Genomic DNA, 17,990 nt, shown 5'->3' on the forward strand with positions numbered 1-17,990 from the left:
CGGGGCTGCTCTGGGCGAAGCTGGGGTGGGAGGTCCAGACTCCCAGCACTTGCCCAACCAGTACCCGCAAAGGGAGCCACGGAACCTCTGAGGATCCCTGCATATTCACTGTCACCTCTTCTATAAAGCAATCCCTGGCACTTTGTGCCCAGTATGAGTTGTCAACTCATTCCCCATCCATCTTCCTTCTAATGTGCCATGTGTTACAATTTCTCTGATGATGAAGCCTCCTTCTCCAGGGACCAAGTTCCTCCAGGGAAGACAGCATGTCTTACCAGCAAACATATGCGCCTGGGGAGTGTTCAGTATACACTGGCTGAATGAATGACTCCATGTTAAGTGAAACAAAGTGAAATACACAATAATGTGGTTACTGCTTTGTCAAAATATGAATGCAAATAGTCTAAAAAGAAACGTGAAAAAGTGAAGCCAATTATGTAATCATGAAGGGATTACTAAAGTATCTGCTTCTTCAGAAAGATTTTTTATACTATTGTTGTATATTGTTGTGCTTTTGGGGTCAGTGAACTCGGAGTGGCAGTTACCTTCGGGGAAGAACCAGTTGGCATGCTGAATGATGGGCTCAATGACAGCAACCACGTGGACGGATGTGGCCGCTGCCATTTCGGCTAGCGTTCTGCAAAGGAAGTTCACAAAGTTAAAACACCTCCCCTAGGCAGCCTCTGATTTCTGAAGGTTGGGTCAGGGCAATTCAATTTTTTATATCCAAAGGATAAAACATTTAAGTACGAATGCAAAAATTAAATGCACAAGGCCCTGGCCTTAGGGGTGTGGCAGTGATCACCCAGGAAGAAAAATTGCCCTGACCCGGCTGTCACTTCTTAGTCTGTGTTGTGATAACAACTAGGTGTAAGTCAGTGACCAGCAGTGTGTCAAAATGCTGGTTTTCAGTTGTTTGGGGACAGGGTTGCATTTACCCACTGGCACAGTCCTTCCCCTGGGAGTCATCTTCTAAGTCTCCAGATCACCACAAACCCATTCTGCCTAGAATGCAGCCAAGCGTATGCAGTGTTTCAGGGTGCCTCTCATCATCAGAAGACCTGGGCCTCCGCATTTACACATATTATTAAGGCTGTCACGCACGTACGTGGACTGGTCCCAAGATGCATGTTCAGAAGCTGACTGTGTCCGAATGCCCAGGGCCCACAAGGAAGAAAATAAAGAAGAATCGTTCCTGCTGTTGAGGGGCTCATATCCAGTTCAGAGTCAGAACACGGGAAAGCAGACAAGCTGCAAGGGCCTGACATTTACTGAGCACCTACCACGTTCAGAGCCTCAGATTCCTCCCTGCATTTAATTTTTACAACATGGGGACTGTTCTGAGGCCTTATAAATGAAGACACTGAATCCCTGATAGGCTGGATCCCACACCTGACTGCCCCAAACCTATCTCCCCCCCCTCATTTTATCACTCTGACCTCTCTTTCCATTGGGGAGAACATTTTCACCCCAATTTCCAACCAGGTGAAAGTTCTAGCTTCTTTTAAATTCCAGCTTAAAATGCAAGCTCTGCCTGTAAATTACCCTCCCCACCTGTTCACACTTCCCTCTGCCCATCTGGATTCTGATCCCTCCCGTATCTTAGAACCTTAGAACTGGGGAGGAACGGTCCACTCGTGTTCTTTGCAAATTTTTCTTTTTGAGGAGGTACTGTTTGTCTATTGATTTCAAGACCTTTTTATATATCTGGATATTTTTTGAGGAACTCCTAGTTTGTGAATTGCCATTTATTTAAGGAGCTTTCTGACTTACAGAAGTTTCTAGCTGTTATAGAGCTAAGTCTATTTGTTTCCAGAACTGATTTTGTTTATAAAATTCGTTTATATCCCCAAAGCTAATAAATATTTACCTGCCGTGTTTATGTTTACTTATTTATTGTTTAACCTGCCATATTTATGACATCCCTCTTTATATTTACCTCTTTGGTCTTCCTGGAATTTATTTGCTATAGGATGTGACGTACTATGTAGTTAGCTTTTATATCCGCTTATGTTTCATTTGCTTTATGACACTGGATCTTTGTAAAGAATCTTATAAATACTTTCTGAAACAAGAGTGAGCATACATGAGGGAATGAATGAGTTAAAGACAGAAAGATTTTGATTCAGAAAGTCCCTGCATTTTTTGATGGAAATCTGAACCTCTCATGATTTTACAAAGCTGAACAGCAGTGACAGGGGGCGCAGGGAAGGGTGGTGAAGCTTAAGGACAGACTCTATGGGCCCCACCATTTCCCTGCTGTGCAACCTTAAGCAAATTATTCGTCCTCTCTACGCCTCAGCATCCTCACCTGCAAAAGTGAGGACAAAAGCACCAACTCCAAAAGATAACTTGTGAGGATTAAATGGATCATCATAATGCCACCAAACAGAGCAGACAACAACGTGAGTGATTTCCCAGATGCTTTCTAGCTGACCTCCCTGATCCCTTTCCTCCAGTCAATCTACAGCTCTCAATGCCAACAAATTATCTTTCTAAATGCAATTTGATCAAGTCATTCTTCTGCTGAGAAATTCTGATGTTCCCTTCCCCCCCATGACCCGTAAAATAAGTTCCTAACATCTCAGCAAGATATGTGAGGCCCTTCCTAACCCAGCTCCAGCTCCATAAACCTCAGCCACAGCCTCATGGCCCCTGTGCTCAAGTTACATGAGACCACGTGATTACGCCCCGCCCCGCCAATATAGACACCAGGCCCTTTCATACCCGCTGTGCGGGGCTCATTCAGGTCCCACGCGTGGGAAACCATTCATCCATCAGCCCCTCAAGTGCCATCGCCTCCTGAACTTCTCAACCTGAGCTGTGTTCCTCCTTTATAACGTCTGTGATACGTAGACGTGTATGCGGAGCTTATCACTGCATTATAGCCGTCCACCTGCCTGGCTGCCCAGGACTGGGGCCCCTTGAGGACTGGGACAAGGTCTCCTACACCTTTGTGTGACCAGCGTCTGGGACAGGACCCAGCTCACAGCAGTGCTCCGAGAAAGTCAGCTAAAGGGAAAGATCAACTTCAGAAGTGAGTTACATTTCTGTTGTTCCCATCAGGCGGAAAGAAGTTAAAATAATAGGATATGGGAAATGATTACTCACCCTTCATTTTTGGCCCATAACAAGTTAGGGCCTAACACGATTGCAATGTTGCTAGGAGTCATTTTATTAATGTCACTGGTCTGAGCAAGCTTTGCAAGGAACTTGATTAAATACCTATGGAACAAAAGAGAAGGGGGAGAGCATCTACTCTGAAATATTTGGAGGAATAGTATCTCCCTGCCTGGGGGGCTCAGCCCCAGACTGCTCAGGTGCTAACCGCAGGGTGTTAAATGACTAAATCCAAATCGGGCTCCGGGTGTGTTCTTTGTTTCATGGAACAGATAGTTTAGGGCTTGAAAGGTGAAAACAGATCAAACATAAACCTCAAAGATTCGATCTCTATATGCTGTGTATTTCTAATCCGTTTCTCCTTTATGCCCTATCTACCCTGAAATAGATTATACTATGATTAACAATGGGATCAATGTTTTTAATACAAACATAATAAAAAAATAGAAGTACAGTCATATTGCTTAAAAGAAACTGTATTTGAAAATGCTTTAGGCTGTAATTATGAAGATATCCAATCTATCATATAGATATACTCTCTTATATGCAAGAGCAGCACTATAAAAGCAAAAAATTAGGGACAACTCAACTATCTACCAATAGGGAGCTGATTAAATAAATTACAACATAGCCACACAGTGGAGTACTATGCAGTCATAAAAAGTAAGAAGTACGGATATGGACAAACCTACAGGATGTATATTAAGCAAAGAAAGCAAGGAGGAAAATGATGTATATAATATACATTGCCGTTTGGTTTTTTAAAAAAGTGAAAGCTGTGAGAGAAAGAAATGTTTGTACATATGTATATGTATATATATATTTGAGTCTATATGTATCATCTCTTGCTGACAGGATATATAAGAAACTGAAAACATAGGTTGTGTCTCAGGAGAGGAAGTAGGGTGGCTGGGAGAGAGGAAGAGGAGAGAGATTTTTTCCACTGTACATCTTTGAACTTTGAACCATGGGAATGTCCTCTCTATTCAAAAAACAATTAGTAAAAACTTTAATGAGTAAATTAAACAAAATAAAAGGCTAAATCCCAAAGTAAAAGAACTGTAATTCAGTTTCCACCATAAGACACTAAATAGGCTAAGAGTATCTGCAATTCCAAGCTGGGTGTGTTAAATGAATAAAATAAGGAATATTATAAATATCAATGCACTCATAAGGCAAAATTGAGAGTTAAGATATTAAAAGAGAATGTTTAGCTTAGCTTAGTGACAGGACCTAAGACTGAAATTAACGGTCAGGTGGCATACCAGAGATTTCACCAGTAAAGTATTTGTCATTTTGGACCAAATCCTCTCACAACATTTTCTTTGGTTTTAAATGACTTTGTTACCTGGGGCTACCTTTTACCCTTCTCTCTATGCTTCTTCAAAGTTACATTTTAAGTCAAAGGGAAAATAGGGGTTAAATCCTAGAAATTTATTCCACGGTAAAATTTCCTAAAAACATAGTCATTCCATAAACTAATACATAATCTGCATTTCTTGGAATTTTATTTAGTAGGATGATTTGTGCTCTGCTTAAAATAAATTATGTAGCATATATGAAAGATATTACAGAAAGTACAGCTATTGTTTAATTTTTGCCTTTTAGATACTGGACAATTTAGACTCCACATCCAACATACTGTCAGTCAACCTCTCCACAAGAATTTTTTTCCCCAATAGCTGCAACGATAAAATGATCAGGCAACTTACCTATTAATGCCAGACACAATCAATGTGCTTCAGATGCATCACAGTAATATACATCAAATCCCATTCCCAGCAAACCCGCGTTACTCGCCAGAGCATTTTTTTGATGTGCCAAACATGCTTGAATTAAATGGCCTCTCTGCTGTGGATTAAAGCATTCTTCACTGTAGCTTGGTGGCTTAATTTGCAGAATGCCAATCATACATACCTAAAGTTAACAAAATTTTGTGGTGGCAACTTCTGACATGTTCTCCATAAATCCTGAAGTTTTTTGTCTTGATCTTGTACACTGAGAAAAAAAATTTATTCATAACCATTTATTAATGCTCATTTTAGGAATACCTGTGTTCATCTGCTATATTAACAGCGATGCCTCCACTGACAGAGAAAGCACAGCTGGAAAACAGCACAGTGGGAGTTCCCTGGTGGTCTAGTGGATCAGATTTGGCACTTTCACTGCCATGGCCCGAGTTTAAGCCTTGGTCAGGGAACTGAGATCCCATAAGCTGCATGATGCAGCCAAAATTTAAAAAATAAATAAATAAAAAATTTTTTAAAAGCCCATTTTTTGGGAAAGAAATTTGGAGTCAAATACTAACTAACATACTCTGAGCAGTTAGTCAGCCTTGCCAAGACTCAGCCTCCTGATGTGCCAAACTGGGGATAAGAAGGTTAATTCTGCCAAGTGACCGTGAGGCTTCAGAGGCAGAACAAGGAGGGACCACCTAGACCAATGCATGGCACACAGGAGACATTCTGAAAATTCTGTCTAGAAAATGTGTATATTCACGTACAGCCTTGGGGAGCCAGATGCTCCCAGCACCCAGACCCCTGGGTCTCTCCCTGCTCTCAGTACTGCTCAAAGGCTCCCGGCCAAGAAGCCCTTTCTGTTGTGAAGCAACTGCTGGAGGTCTTCTGCTGTAGAGTTTCAACGTGCAAGCTTTCACAGGCCCAAAGAGCCTGCAAAGCAGAGTCAACCCTGCCCACCAGCAGCACAGAGTGTTCGAAGTTGCCCACACGACATGCCTTTGGACTTAAAACCTCCTCCACAACTGAACCAGCCTGCAGAGCTTCGGGTAGGGGTTAAACATGATTATACTTTAGAAGCTAGTTGACGTGTCACCGGGAGGGGATGACAGTTCTCAAGTGTAGAAGCGACACACCAGTGGACGGATACCTTCCTTTACAGCTTATTTCCTCACAGGATGAGTTTGGGAGTCTCAGAACAGAGAGGAGAGTCAAGGCCTAGGAGAAGCGAAGGAGCCCACCCAATACGAGACCCTAGAACCCCGACCTGACACTGAGGGCAGGTTCCATTCCTTCAGCCCCACAAACATGGGCACTCACGGCAGGCCGCGCCCTGGGCTGGGTTCCAAGGACACAACCAGACCGAGGACTTACTCTGACTTTAAAATCCTCACCACCTACCAGGGACAAAGTCTCTCACTCCACAGCTACGGAGAAAAGCTCAGATGCCTGGTTCAAGTGACGACATAAAGCTCGTCGGAGCACACAGCTTATTTGATGGGAACAGGTGACTGCATCTGGAGACGGGGGGAGGAGTGGAAGGGCAGGGGAGATGTGTTCCTCTTCCCTTACAGGTGAGGAATTAGGCACCTCTGAGTGAGAACCGGGAGGGACAAGTTGACAAGGAGGTGGGCTGGTTGGCGGGAGAGAAACCTCTAGAACTTTTGCAACAAGACTGCCTTGCCTAAACCAACTACTTCCAGGCAGATGGAAGCTGGGAATGGAGAGGAAGGGATAAACAACAGGAACTCCAGCTTTGGGGCAGAGAGTTCTGGGTCTGAATTCCAGCTCTGCCAATTATTTGATGCCATTTCTCCCCCAGCCTCAGTTTCCTCATCTGTAAAAGGAGGATAACAACAACTTCTGCCTTTTACGTCATTAATTACGGGCTACAGGAAGTAATGGGCATAAGGATTACTACGGTACTCAGCACTCAGTAAGTGCTCAGTAAATATCAACTATTGTTACTGATAATGGTAACATTATATTATTACACAGCTGAGTTCCCACACAGCTCTAAATACACTATTTTAATGTTATGATTATTATTTTTTTTTAAATTAATTAATTTATTTTTGGCTGTGTTGGGTCTTCACTGCTGCGCGCGGGCTTTTCTCTAGTTGCGGTGAGCGAGTGCTACTCTTCGTTGTGGTGCGCGGGATTCTCATTGCGGTGGCTTCTCTTGTTGCAGAGCACTGGCTCTAGGCGTATGGGCTTCAGTAGTGGCAGCACGCGGGCTCAGTAGTTGTGGCGCACGGGCTTAGTTGGTCCGTGTCCCCTGCATTGGCAGGTGGATTCTCAACCACTGCGCCACCATGGAAACCCTTGAATGTTATTTTTATGATCCCCAAGGGTAAGATGATTTACAAAGGGGACAGAGTATTGCGTCGTTTCCTTTAGCTTTTAAAACTACGTGTTCTTTAAACTTACCTTGCAACTTGTGTCCATTCTTCATACAAATTAAAAGTCATCAAAGGTTCAGGCAGTTCCCGTAAATAGGACTTTAAAGCACCTGAAATTATTAACACCCTCTTTGAGTATGACAAGGGGCAAGGCCGGAACTCTCAGGATATATTATTTTGCAAATTGAAATGATCTCAACTATAACCGTTCACAATGTATAGAATAAATCATGAATTGACAGGAGTGGTTACAGAATGAAATGCTCATAAAACAATTTCCATCCCTTGTAAAATATATTGAGAGATCAATAGAAAATAAAATTAGTTTCAAAGCTATCTTCTTAATAAGACATCATCTCTCTAGGCAGATGGAGATTTGGGGGTAAAAAGGAAGAAAATAAAAGCATGCCTCTAAACATCTGGATTATAAGCTACCTTCACCTTTACTTAATAATCAGGAAAACAAAACAAAACCCCCAAAACAGGAATAGAAAAGCTATGTATGTGTAAGTGTACACACACATGCTTTTCAGTTTTCTTTGTCATTTCAGTTTTGTCACTTAAACTTATAAGGAGACCATTTAATTTTAACTGTCACTTAATATTGGATCTTTAACTGATGATCTGTTACCACCTTGAGGGCACCTCCTTGGAGCTCACCTGCTACAGCATGGGGGTCTGAGTAGAACTCATCCAGGTGAGAAGTAGAACAGTCTAAAGCAGCTTTCAGTTTCTTTAACTTGGAGGCCCCAGCCCCAATTCGGAAAAGGCCCTAAAGACAATGAAAAGCCGTTAGTATCAAGTTCAAGTTGTGAGCCTTATGCGGAGTGGCAGTAAAAACCTGATGGAAGAGCCTTCCACCAACCCCGCCCCCCCAGCTCCAGCACAGCTTATCCAGGAGAGCTGCAGGGCTGTCGGGAGGAGTAAAGAGGACTGAGCTTGTACCCCGGGCAGAGTGACGGGCAGAGAGCAGACCATTTTTAATCAGTGCTAGCTCGTGCCCTGCCCCATTGCCAAAATAACCATGCCTGTTAGGAATCTATTTAAAAGCTATATTTCATACTTCCACCAGGTTGATCACCATGGATTTTCTAAATTTAGGAATATTTTTTAAAAATTGAAATCTCAAGAAAAATTGTTAGGCTTGACTACTGGTCACTTTCACTGCCCTAAATGTTACTTGGAGAAAAACCCATGACAGGTTAGCCACGGGAGCAGGCCTGATGGAGACGTTGGGCCAGCACTTATAAGACTTTTAGGCTTTTAGCAACATTAATCCAGGCAGAGTTTCCCGATGTCAGCAGTACTGACATTTTGGGCCAGATAATTCTTTGTTGTGAGGCTGTCCTGTGCACTGAAGGATGTCTAGAAGCATCCCTGGTCTCTACCCCCTGGAGAGACAGTAGCAACTCTTCCCCCTGCTCTCCAAGTTGTGACAATCAAAAATGTCTGCAGGGGCTTCCCTGGTGGCGCAGTTGTTGGGAGTCCGCCTGCCGATGCAGGGGACACGGGTTCGTGCCCCGGTCTGGGAAAATCCCACATGCCGCGGAGCGGCTGGGCCCGTGAGCCATGGCCGCTGAGCCTGTGCGTCCAGAGCCTGTGCTCCACAACGGGAGAGGCCACAACAGTGAGAGGCCTGCGTACCGCCAAAAAAAAAAAAAAAAAAATGTCTGCAGACCTTGCCAAATGCGAAACTGGCCTTGGATGAGGAGCTCTCATCTAGGCTGTTAGGAGCTGGGGTCACGTTGATGGGGTCAGGGTGCAGGAGCATGACTGGGAGCAAATGCAAGGAAGGTTCCCCAGGGGGTTTCTTGATCTGGGTGCTGATTACATGGGTGAGTTCAGATGGTGAAAATGTATCAAGCTGTTCACTTATGATACATGCACTTTTCTATATGTACGTTACACTTCAATACTAAGCTTTCAAAAGTTAAAAGAAGACTTGTGTTTTGATTCTAGCTCTGCCCCGGCATGAATTCCTCGTGTGCTGAATTCCTTGTCTACACAAGAAGAGTAATGAGACCTGCCCTGCTTGGTTCATGGGGTTTTCTGGGTAAGGATTCCACAAAATAAAGTATGTAAATGCCCCTCCCACTTCCACCCGACAACATAGTTCTACACAAATATACAATTCGTGTTATTAGAAACTAAAGCTCATGGGAGCTCTGGTTCCATAGTACCTCATGAAATTCATTTTCACAAATCACAACCACAGTGTAAAATGAAATAATCAAATGGGACCAAAAAGAAAAAGGCAGAGTGTACTGCAGGTAGGCAAGGTAAGTACTGCTCTGTGAAACCTCTGTTTCATTTAGGGTCTACCATGGCAACATGGACAGGGTCTCAGTGTGAAATGTGGTCACGGTGAGCGTGGTTGGAGAGCCACTGGTCCGCAGAGGCCGGCTGGGGCAGCGGGGCCTCACCTCCTCCTTCATGCCCGTCTCCAGGAGCAGCATGACGCAGGCCTCGAGGGGCAGCGCGATCTCACGCCCGCTCCGCTTCAGGTGTTCTTCCAAAGGCGTCCCGAAGGCGGGCTTCTCTGCCCACTTATCTAGAGCAGCAGACCATTCAGTAAGACACTCAACAACCTCACGGCATTGCCAAGTTATTTCCTCTCCCAAACTACTTAAGGGGATTTTTCTTTTTCTTTTTTTTTTTAAAGCCCATAGCCGAGGATTTGGAAAGGGGGAAGCATCTATTCTCTTCGCTTTTGTCAGTTCCCATTTACTAGGGTACAAAATGTGTGCCAGGCTGGGGAGGTGACCAGTGGATGAGCACCCTGACGTGCCCACGTGGCACCCAATGCAAGATGCCCAGTGGAAGCTGCGATGGTGCTTCTGGCCCCAGCATCACACCCGCATTTACCCGAGATGGGTGGGCTGCCTTGCGCTAAAACCAATGGTCCATTTAGGCACACTGTTTTCACTGAAATTTATCTAGCCATGAAAAGCATAACTAGTCTTCTACCTAGAGGACGAGAAATAGACTCCTTCCATTAAAAAATGAAATAATTTCTTAAAAATTTAAACACAGGCCAAGCGTTGTCATACAGGACTGGAGAGGGCCCATGCCAACCCCTATTAGAGGCGACATCTCCAGGACACGCAGCACTTCTGGTGCCATATCCCCAGACAGTCCAAGATTCTGAGTAGGAGAGAATGCAGCCCCAAGGCAGCTGAGGCTGGAGGCTGTGCCGACAGCAGCAAAGCAATACTGCATATTATTTTCCAGTCATGTGCTCTGCTTCATTCCACAAAAGATTTGAGGCAGCTTAGCAAAAAGACATACAATAAAGCGGGAAACAGAAATAGGCTTTTAGGACATGGATGTATTGAAGGAGTAAGAAGGGTGTGGTTGGGCCCAGCCTGCCTGGCGGGGTGCAGAGATCCAGCACCGACTGAGAAGCACACAGAAGCCAAAGAGGGCAAACCAGTTGGTGGAAAATACTCCACTGGGGAAGCATGGTTCTTTCCAGCGACAGGAAGGGCTCATGTCCCTCAGCCTGTGGACGTGTGTCCTTCAGCCACTCTGGTATTTGAATCCTGGATTCCAGGCAGGCAGTGTAACCCTAGCGTGGCTCTGACACTGCCCTACATGGGAGAGCAAGCGGGGCCCATCACAGGAAGGAAAGTGAGATCCCACAAACCCGCAGACCTGGGCGCTTGTGAAACGTCAAAACTTGATGGAAAGAGCAAGTAGGGTAAAGGCTAAAGGAAGGGGTGGGGAGGGCGGAAGGCAGTGGCCACTCTCAGAACTGTCTGGAGGCCCCTCGTCCCTGGCTTCAGCCCCGGCCCTGGTCAGTGGAATTCCAAACACAAGAAGCATCCAAGGGCCTGGCCCTTCTCAGAAGACAGAGCTCTGGGACAGTCCTCTCAAAGGCCAGATCTTACCTTGAATACTTTCTCCCTTTTATCTAAAGCAATGATTCTCAACACAGGCAGAAAAGGGCCAGCTGACCCTTCGCCTGGGCGGATACATCAGAATCACCCAGGGGAGTTCTGCAAACGACTCCTGCCATCACCTCCCCATGCCCGACCCTACTATGCTGAGAGGCGGGCACAATCCAGACTCCAGCAGACTCCTGCTGGAACTTTCTAGTAAACCCTGGACAGGGTGCCCCTCCCCCACCTCGGTGTAATGTTGGCAGAGGGTGGAGGTGAGAGCCGCTGACCTAGAGGCCACTCCGGAGGCAAACTCCACCACAGGGGCTGCTCCTCAAACCACAGACCTCTGACATGCGAGGCCCTGCAGCAGGCACCCAGAGTTCACAGCGGCCCCCCACCCCTGGGATGAGAGCAGTCTACGTGTGAGGAAAACACAAGACACACAGGCAAACGCACAACAGCAATGAACAAGACAAGACGTGTTTGCTAAGCCGTGGCAGAAAAATGGTATAGACTAGGGTCGCAAACACAATCGTCTGCAGGGGCCAGATGGGCGCTGGAGGTGCGGGATCAGGGTGGGGAGGGCGTGGTCGGCCAAGACGCAGCAGCTGCTCCTTGGCGTCAGAGCAATGTCACCACGTGGGAAAGCAGACCCAGCATCACCAGGCCCTCTGGACTTTCAAGAGAAGCCAGAAGTTAGCACTGTTATGTGAAAAGAGTCTGATTTTTAAATGATGGCAATTAGTTTAAAAAAAAATTTTTTTTTTTAATTTTTAATGAGATATGGCTGTTTGCGACTTCTGGTGTAGACCATAAATGCTAGAGTGATTCAGGAGACAAAAGTGTTCACTGTTGGCTTCAGTTGTCAGAGAAGGCTTCTCAAAGAAGGGGAGCTTGGCGAAGGTCTTAGAAGATGGACAGGAATTAAATAGACCAGGAGGACTTAGGCTGAGAAAAGACCAGGGATCCTGAGTCTGGGGATGGACACCTTATTCCACACTTGTGCACCGGGCGACAGGGGCATGGAGTAGAGTGGGGCAGTGAGAATGACGAGGAGGGCACAGCAGAGGGAAAAATGCACAGAACCGGCGAGAGGGTATCAGAAAGGAAGGAAAAGATGGCTCCAAGGTTTGAAACCTGGATTGTTTGGAGAAAGGAGGTACCAAGGAGATGGGGTGGGGGGCGGGGAGGAAAGGCCAGCTGGTGTGGGGGAAGCATCAGTTTGCTTCTTAAGATACGCTGAGTTTAAGGTGACAGCCGGTCATCAAAGGGAACTGACACTGAGGCTGAGAGGATAGAGATGCAGGTGTCAGTGGAGGCCACCAAAATGAGGGGATTTTGAGAGAAAAGGTGGGGGGGAGGGAAAAGAACACAGGAGAAAGGACTGGATCTCAGGAAAGGCTTGACTTCTGAGGAGGGGACAGACATGGAGGAAACACAGCCTCAACAATGACAGAAAACGATCGAGTGAAACGAGGGGAAAGAAGTGACAAGGAAGAGATGGCTCAAGCCACGTCAAATGCCAGAACCTAACAATCAAAATCATCCACCCACTGGGACTTGCAATGTTTGTCTGTTTGTTTTAATAGCCGAGTGACTGGGAGTAGAAAACAGACTGCCAAGTGTTAGGGGCGGGAAGGGGGTTAGAAAACGGAGGTGGCCGGCGGAAATGAGTCATTCGAAGAACCTCCCAGGAAAACGAAGGAGACTGCAATGAAATGGGGCATCACGCTGAGGACAGGCAGGTACCGAAGAACTAAGGCCAGACGACCGAGAGTGTGAGACCAGGGTGCACAGGGGCACGGGGCAGAGGGGCAAGTGTGTTTTTTTTTCCTACCGTTAAGGACACTGAGTCTTTCTGAAAACAGAGAAGAGGGAAGAGGAGGACAGAACTAAGACGAGAGGCAGATTTGCGGACAGGCAGAGGTGAGAAGGGTTGAATTCCAAGGCTTGGGTGAAGGCGGCAGCCTTAGAGAGAAGAATCTCATTTCCTTCACGGGCTGCTCCCCCTCACACACCAGCTTCCCTTGTTCCATCCGAAACCTCTTCCCTGCCCCTGCCTGTTCCCCATGACTTTCTGACATACTTCTCTAGGGAAAATAGCCTTGGGTAAAGATAGAATGGGAGTTTAAAAAAAGGGGGCATGGCGCTGCTTACATCTTCTCTTTTTTGTGCCCGTTAAGTCAACCTTTCCAAACCAGGCTTAAAGCCATTCAAAGGCTAGGATGGTGACGTTTACTGGTTTGTCCTGTGCAGGGCCCCGCACACAGAAGGTACCCTATAAATACAGGCTCCTGGTGCTCTGACCTGGGCCAAGCTTCATTCCTTTGCACTCTGACTGAACCCCATTACTCACGAATTAGGAAATGGGATCACTTTGGAAAGCAAGGGCAGCTCGTCCTCTGAAGATTGGCCCAGCAAATCAGAGCCACTACACTCAAGATGGCTAAAGATCCAGCTAAGGGGTCAGTCAAGACATAGCATTTTCTTTTCTTTCTTTTTGGTCATGCTGTGCGGCATGTAGGATCTTAGTTCCCCGAGCAGGGATCAAACCTGCGCCCCCTGCAGTGGAAGCGCGGGGTCTTAACCACTGGACCGCCAGGGAAGTCCTAAATAGAATTTTCTGATTCCAAAATCTAAGGATTTTCAGGCACAAAGTCACACCCTGTTGGGATCACCTGCAATTTAGGGGAGGAGGAGTGGTATTCTTGAGGGGCCAGTGTGTACGCACAGACATAACCAGCCCCATACACACATAAGCTCAGTCTCTTTCACAATCACAGAGTCATCACGCTCAGCACCTGGCTTGATCCTCTTTCAGCCTGAGACCAGTGGTTCTGTCTGGGGCACCTGAGTTCCAAATGTCAGGACTATACCATAAGCAAAAGAGTATAACAGGTCCAAAGGTGACAGAGGAATGTCTGATCATTTAATGATCTCTGCTGACAGATGCTCTGAAGGCAAATCAGAGAGAATTAGAATCAAAAGAGTTAATGTTCAGTTTAAAACTAAACATCAAATGAAAGCTTGGTCCACTCGTAAATTGAGGGTAGGATCTGCAATGTGCTTAAATATGGTGGGCAAAGTGAGTGCTGATGAGAACAAGATCTGAACGGGGTGGTCACGGTCTCACGATTCAATCACAATGATTATGTGCCTGATGATGCGGTGTCAGGTACTGGCTTCTAAAATTCCTTTTGGGAAGTCCAAAATTTTTTTCATAGGATGTATGCTCTTGGAATCACAGGGCTAGAATTAAGCCCTATTAAACAAATAACTGATTTGCGAAAAGATAATTAGAGGCTAGAATGTTTTGAGCCTATTTAGAAGATAGAAAAACAGATGCTTCCCCCAAAGGGTGCAGCTTTCTCTTCAACTGAAGATTTCAGAAGAACTGCAAATGTTCCATTAGTATGTTAATTTGCGTTTGGAAGAAATTAGAGAATGCAGCAAGGGAAGATGAAAGTGTGCTGGGAAACAGTGCCCGCCTAGGCAGAGAGGCTTTGTCCAAAGGAAATGCATGCAAAGGCGCTGAGTAAAGAAGAACAGAGGCAGAAGTGGCAGAGGCGAGAAGGAGGCATCAGGCCAGCACGCAGGTTACGTTACCTTGATGGGCTCGCAATTCGGGAAGGGCCTTTTCTAAGACTGCTAATGCTTTTCTATGGTAATCTGCTTGAGCTTCTAATAACTGAGAACAGACCCACATTCAAAAACAAAAGTAATGTTAGCATTGGATGGACACACACACAATGGCTGAGCAAAACCAAAAATGACATCTTTTGCAAAAAAGCTAAAATGACTCAACTTTTACAATGCTTTAACGTCTCGTCAGGGCAAAGTGCTTACCGTAACAAAAAATTTGCCATACTCCCCTTCTCTGGCCATAAAATTGTACATATCCGCTGCAAGTTGATCCTGGGTAAGTGGAAGAGAAGATATGTCATTGAAGAAAAAAGAGGTGAAAGAAAATAGCATCTACGAATTGATCTGTGAGCTCCTAGAGCAAACTGTAATGAAACAGCTGCAGATTAAACGTCCATCAACTCACTGGTACAATCATACACAGGGATAACGAAAAGAATAATCAAGCTTATTAATGGACCGACATGGAAAGATCTCCAAGGTTTATTATTAATATGCCTTGTTAAGAAGCAAAGCACAGAGCACTACTTCTGGTATGGTATGTTACTATCTGGGTAAAAAAGGGAGAGGAAATATTTTTATCACCATGTTTGTATAAAAATACCCCTAGAGAAAAAAGCAAGAACTTAGTAACAGTGGTTACCTGTCGGGAGCAGTGGAAATTAGGAGGAGGAGGAGGACAAGGGCAGAAGAAAGACTTTACTGTATACTGTTTTATACTTTTGATATTTGAACTAATGTAAATAAATTACTTACATAAGAATTAAATAATTAGCTTAAAACTGATAGACTGGGCAATTGGATATATCCATATTTCTGATTTTCATATACATATACATATTCATATATATACATATCTATTTTTTTTAATGCACTACCTTCTGTTTTGGATTGGCCTCTGTATCTGGGAAAGTAAAACATTTCCCTGAGAGTTCACAAATAAATATAGACCTGCTTTCATGAGGGTTTGAACTTTGAGTTGATTCTCTGTGTGGTCCAGGAATCCTCGAACTGAGAAAGTTTAGTTTAAAATGGCTTGGTAATACTCTCTGGGAGACTCACTCCTAATCCCCAGAAGTCCCACAGATAAAGTCCCTCTTAAAATGAGCTCACAATACAAAACTGCAAAACAACCCACCGTAAAGGAAACTCCCACCACTCTCATAGAGAACTTCAGAAAACAGAATTAACTAACAAAGACTTAAAATAAGTATATATAAATGATTAAAAACATTAAAAAATAAATACTAAAAAGAATAATGCACTATCAAAAAAGGCAGACTTGAAGAATTAGAACTTTAAAATGAAAAATATAGTCAACAAAATTCAAAACTCAATGTTAATTAAACAGCAGATCAGACATAGCTAAAGAGAGAATCAGTGAAACAAAACTTAGATCTCAGGACATTACCCAGAAGTTAACATAAAGAGAGAAGGAAATAGAAAATATTTTCTTAAGTTTTTACCATTTGACTTTCTGACAAGCTGTGGTATGTAAGTTAAAAGAAGTCTCTCAAAAAAAAAAAAAAAAAAAGGAAGTCTCTCTTTGGGCTTCCCTGGGGGCGCAATTAACCCTTGGATCTGCGCAATCAAGCCATGTACCACATGAAGAATTTTCATAGGAAAGTGGCAGGCTGTTGAAAGATGTACCTTTCTTGACTTCATAATGGGGGTTACAGAAAATTCTATTTCTCCGGATTTTACTGTTTTCGCCAAATCCATAAATACTCTCAGATTTCCTGATCAATCTAGAAATTAGTTTTCTTTTTACCTGAATACTGAAGTCTCTCTTTGGGCTTCCCTGGTGGCGCAGTGGTTGAGAGTCCGCCTGCTGATAGAGGGGACGTGGGTTTGTGCCCCGGTCTGGGAAGATCCCACATGCCGTGGAGCGGCTAGGCCCGTGAGCCATGGCCGCTGAGCCCATGCATCCGGAGCCTGTGCTCCGCAACAGGAGAGGCCACAACAGTGAGAGGCCCATGTACCGCAAAAAAAAAAAAAGTCTCTCTTTTAACTTAGCCTATAATGCACCAGTTCAAACCCCCAAACTACCAGACAAATTTATATCCAGTAAGGAGCCACTAGCCAAGATCTAGGTTAGACCAGATATGAAGAAGACTGCTGCGTAAATGACACTGGCAAAACTACAACTCTTCTGAACAAGAATAAGCCAGTGCAAGACTTTTGTCAGAAGCATTTGTGTGATTATCATCTTTTTAAACATAAAGGCTATGGCATGACTTTGTGAGTCCAGTATTAATTCTTACCCACTATATTATTTTCAACAAGTCATTTTACTGCAGTTAACTGTCCAAGGTTTGCCATCATGAAAAGTGAGTTATAGCATGACCTGAATAAACTAAAATATATCAGTCTTAATGCTATCTAGTAGAATGTGGAGACCATTTTTGGAAAATGATGAATAATAAGAGGAGGAAAAGTCTCAGGCAATGATCCTAAGATTCACCAAAGACCTGTTTCTTTACCACCTCAAATGACATTTGGAATAAACATTTATCTTCGTAGATAGATGCATAGAGAATAACCACCTAGTCTGGAATTTAGATTATGAGATACAAATTTTTATTTCTTCCAAATTAGAAGCCAATTGTCCTAGCAACATTTTAAAAATAATCCTTCCCTTTTCTATGGATATATGATGACCCCTTTACTATATATTCAACCCTTAAATATAACAGCATTCATTCTAGAAAACCTACACAATTCCATGGATCTATTTTTGTGCCTATTGCACATTGTTTTAATTGCTGTAATTTTATGATATGTTTTTATATAGTTTTTCTCCTTTTATTCTCCCATTCTTCATTTTAAATAAGCTTAGACGGTTTTGTCAAGTTTTTTAAAATATCCTACTTGAATTTTTTCAATTAATTATTTTTTTCTGCATTGGGTCTTCATTTCTGTGCGTGGGCTTTTTCTCTAGTTGCGGAGAATGGGGGCTACTCTTTGTTGCTGTGCATGGGCTTCTCATTGCAGTGGCTTCTCTTGTTGTGGAGCATGGGCTTTAGGCACGTGGGCTTCAGTAGTTGCGGCATGTGGGCTCAGTAGTTGCAGCTCGCGGGCTCTAGAGCGTAGGCTCAGTAGTTGTGGCACATGGGCTTAGTTGCTCTGCGGCATGTGGAATCTTCCCGGACCAGGGCTCGAACCCGTGTCCCCTGCAGGTGGACACTGGCAGGTGGATTCTTTTT

General features: G+C 44.4%; 1 protein-coding gene across 2 annotated transcripts in view; it reads right to left on the reverse strand.

Annotated features, from left to right (window-relative positions):
* ARHGAP17 (Rho GTPase activating protein 17) overlaps positions 1 to 17,990 on the reverse strand; it is a 54,048-nt gene that overhangs the window by 19,381 nt on the left and 16,677 nt on the right. For both annotated transcript variants that reach the window (XM_007450000.1, XM_007449999.1), the window contains exons 7-14: positions 14,989 to 15,057; positions 14,749 to 14,830; positions 9,682 to 9,809; positions 7,919 to 8,030; positions 7,287 to 7,368; positions 5,038 to 5,118; positions 3,112 to 3,225; positions 546 to 637 (exon numbers count right to left, since the gene is read on the reverse strand). In XM_007450000.1, the coding sequence (XP_007450062.1) occupies positions 546 to 637; positions 3,112 to 3,225; positions 5,038 to 5,118; positions 7,287 to 7,368; positions 7,919 to 8,030; positions 9,682 to 9,809; positions 14,749 to 14,830; positions 14,989 to 15,057 (760 nt within the window). The remainder of the gene's footprint in view (positions 1 to 545; positions 638 to 3,111; positions 3,226 to 5,037; positions 5,119 to 7,286; positions 7,369 to 7,918; positions 8,031 to 9,681; positions 9,810 to 14,748; positions 14,831 to 14,988; positions 15,058 to 17,990) is intronic.

This window comes from Lipotes vexillifer, unplaced genomic scaffold, assembly GCF_000442215.2.
Source record: "Lipotes vexillifer unplaced genomic scaffold, Lipotes_vexillifer_v1.1 scaffold811, whole genome shotgun sequence".
NCBI classification, from domain to species: Eukaryota; Metazoa; Chordata; class Mammalia; order Artiodactyla; family Lipotidae; genus Lipotes; species Lipotes vexillifer.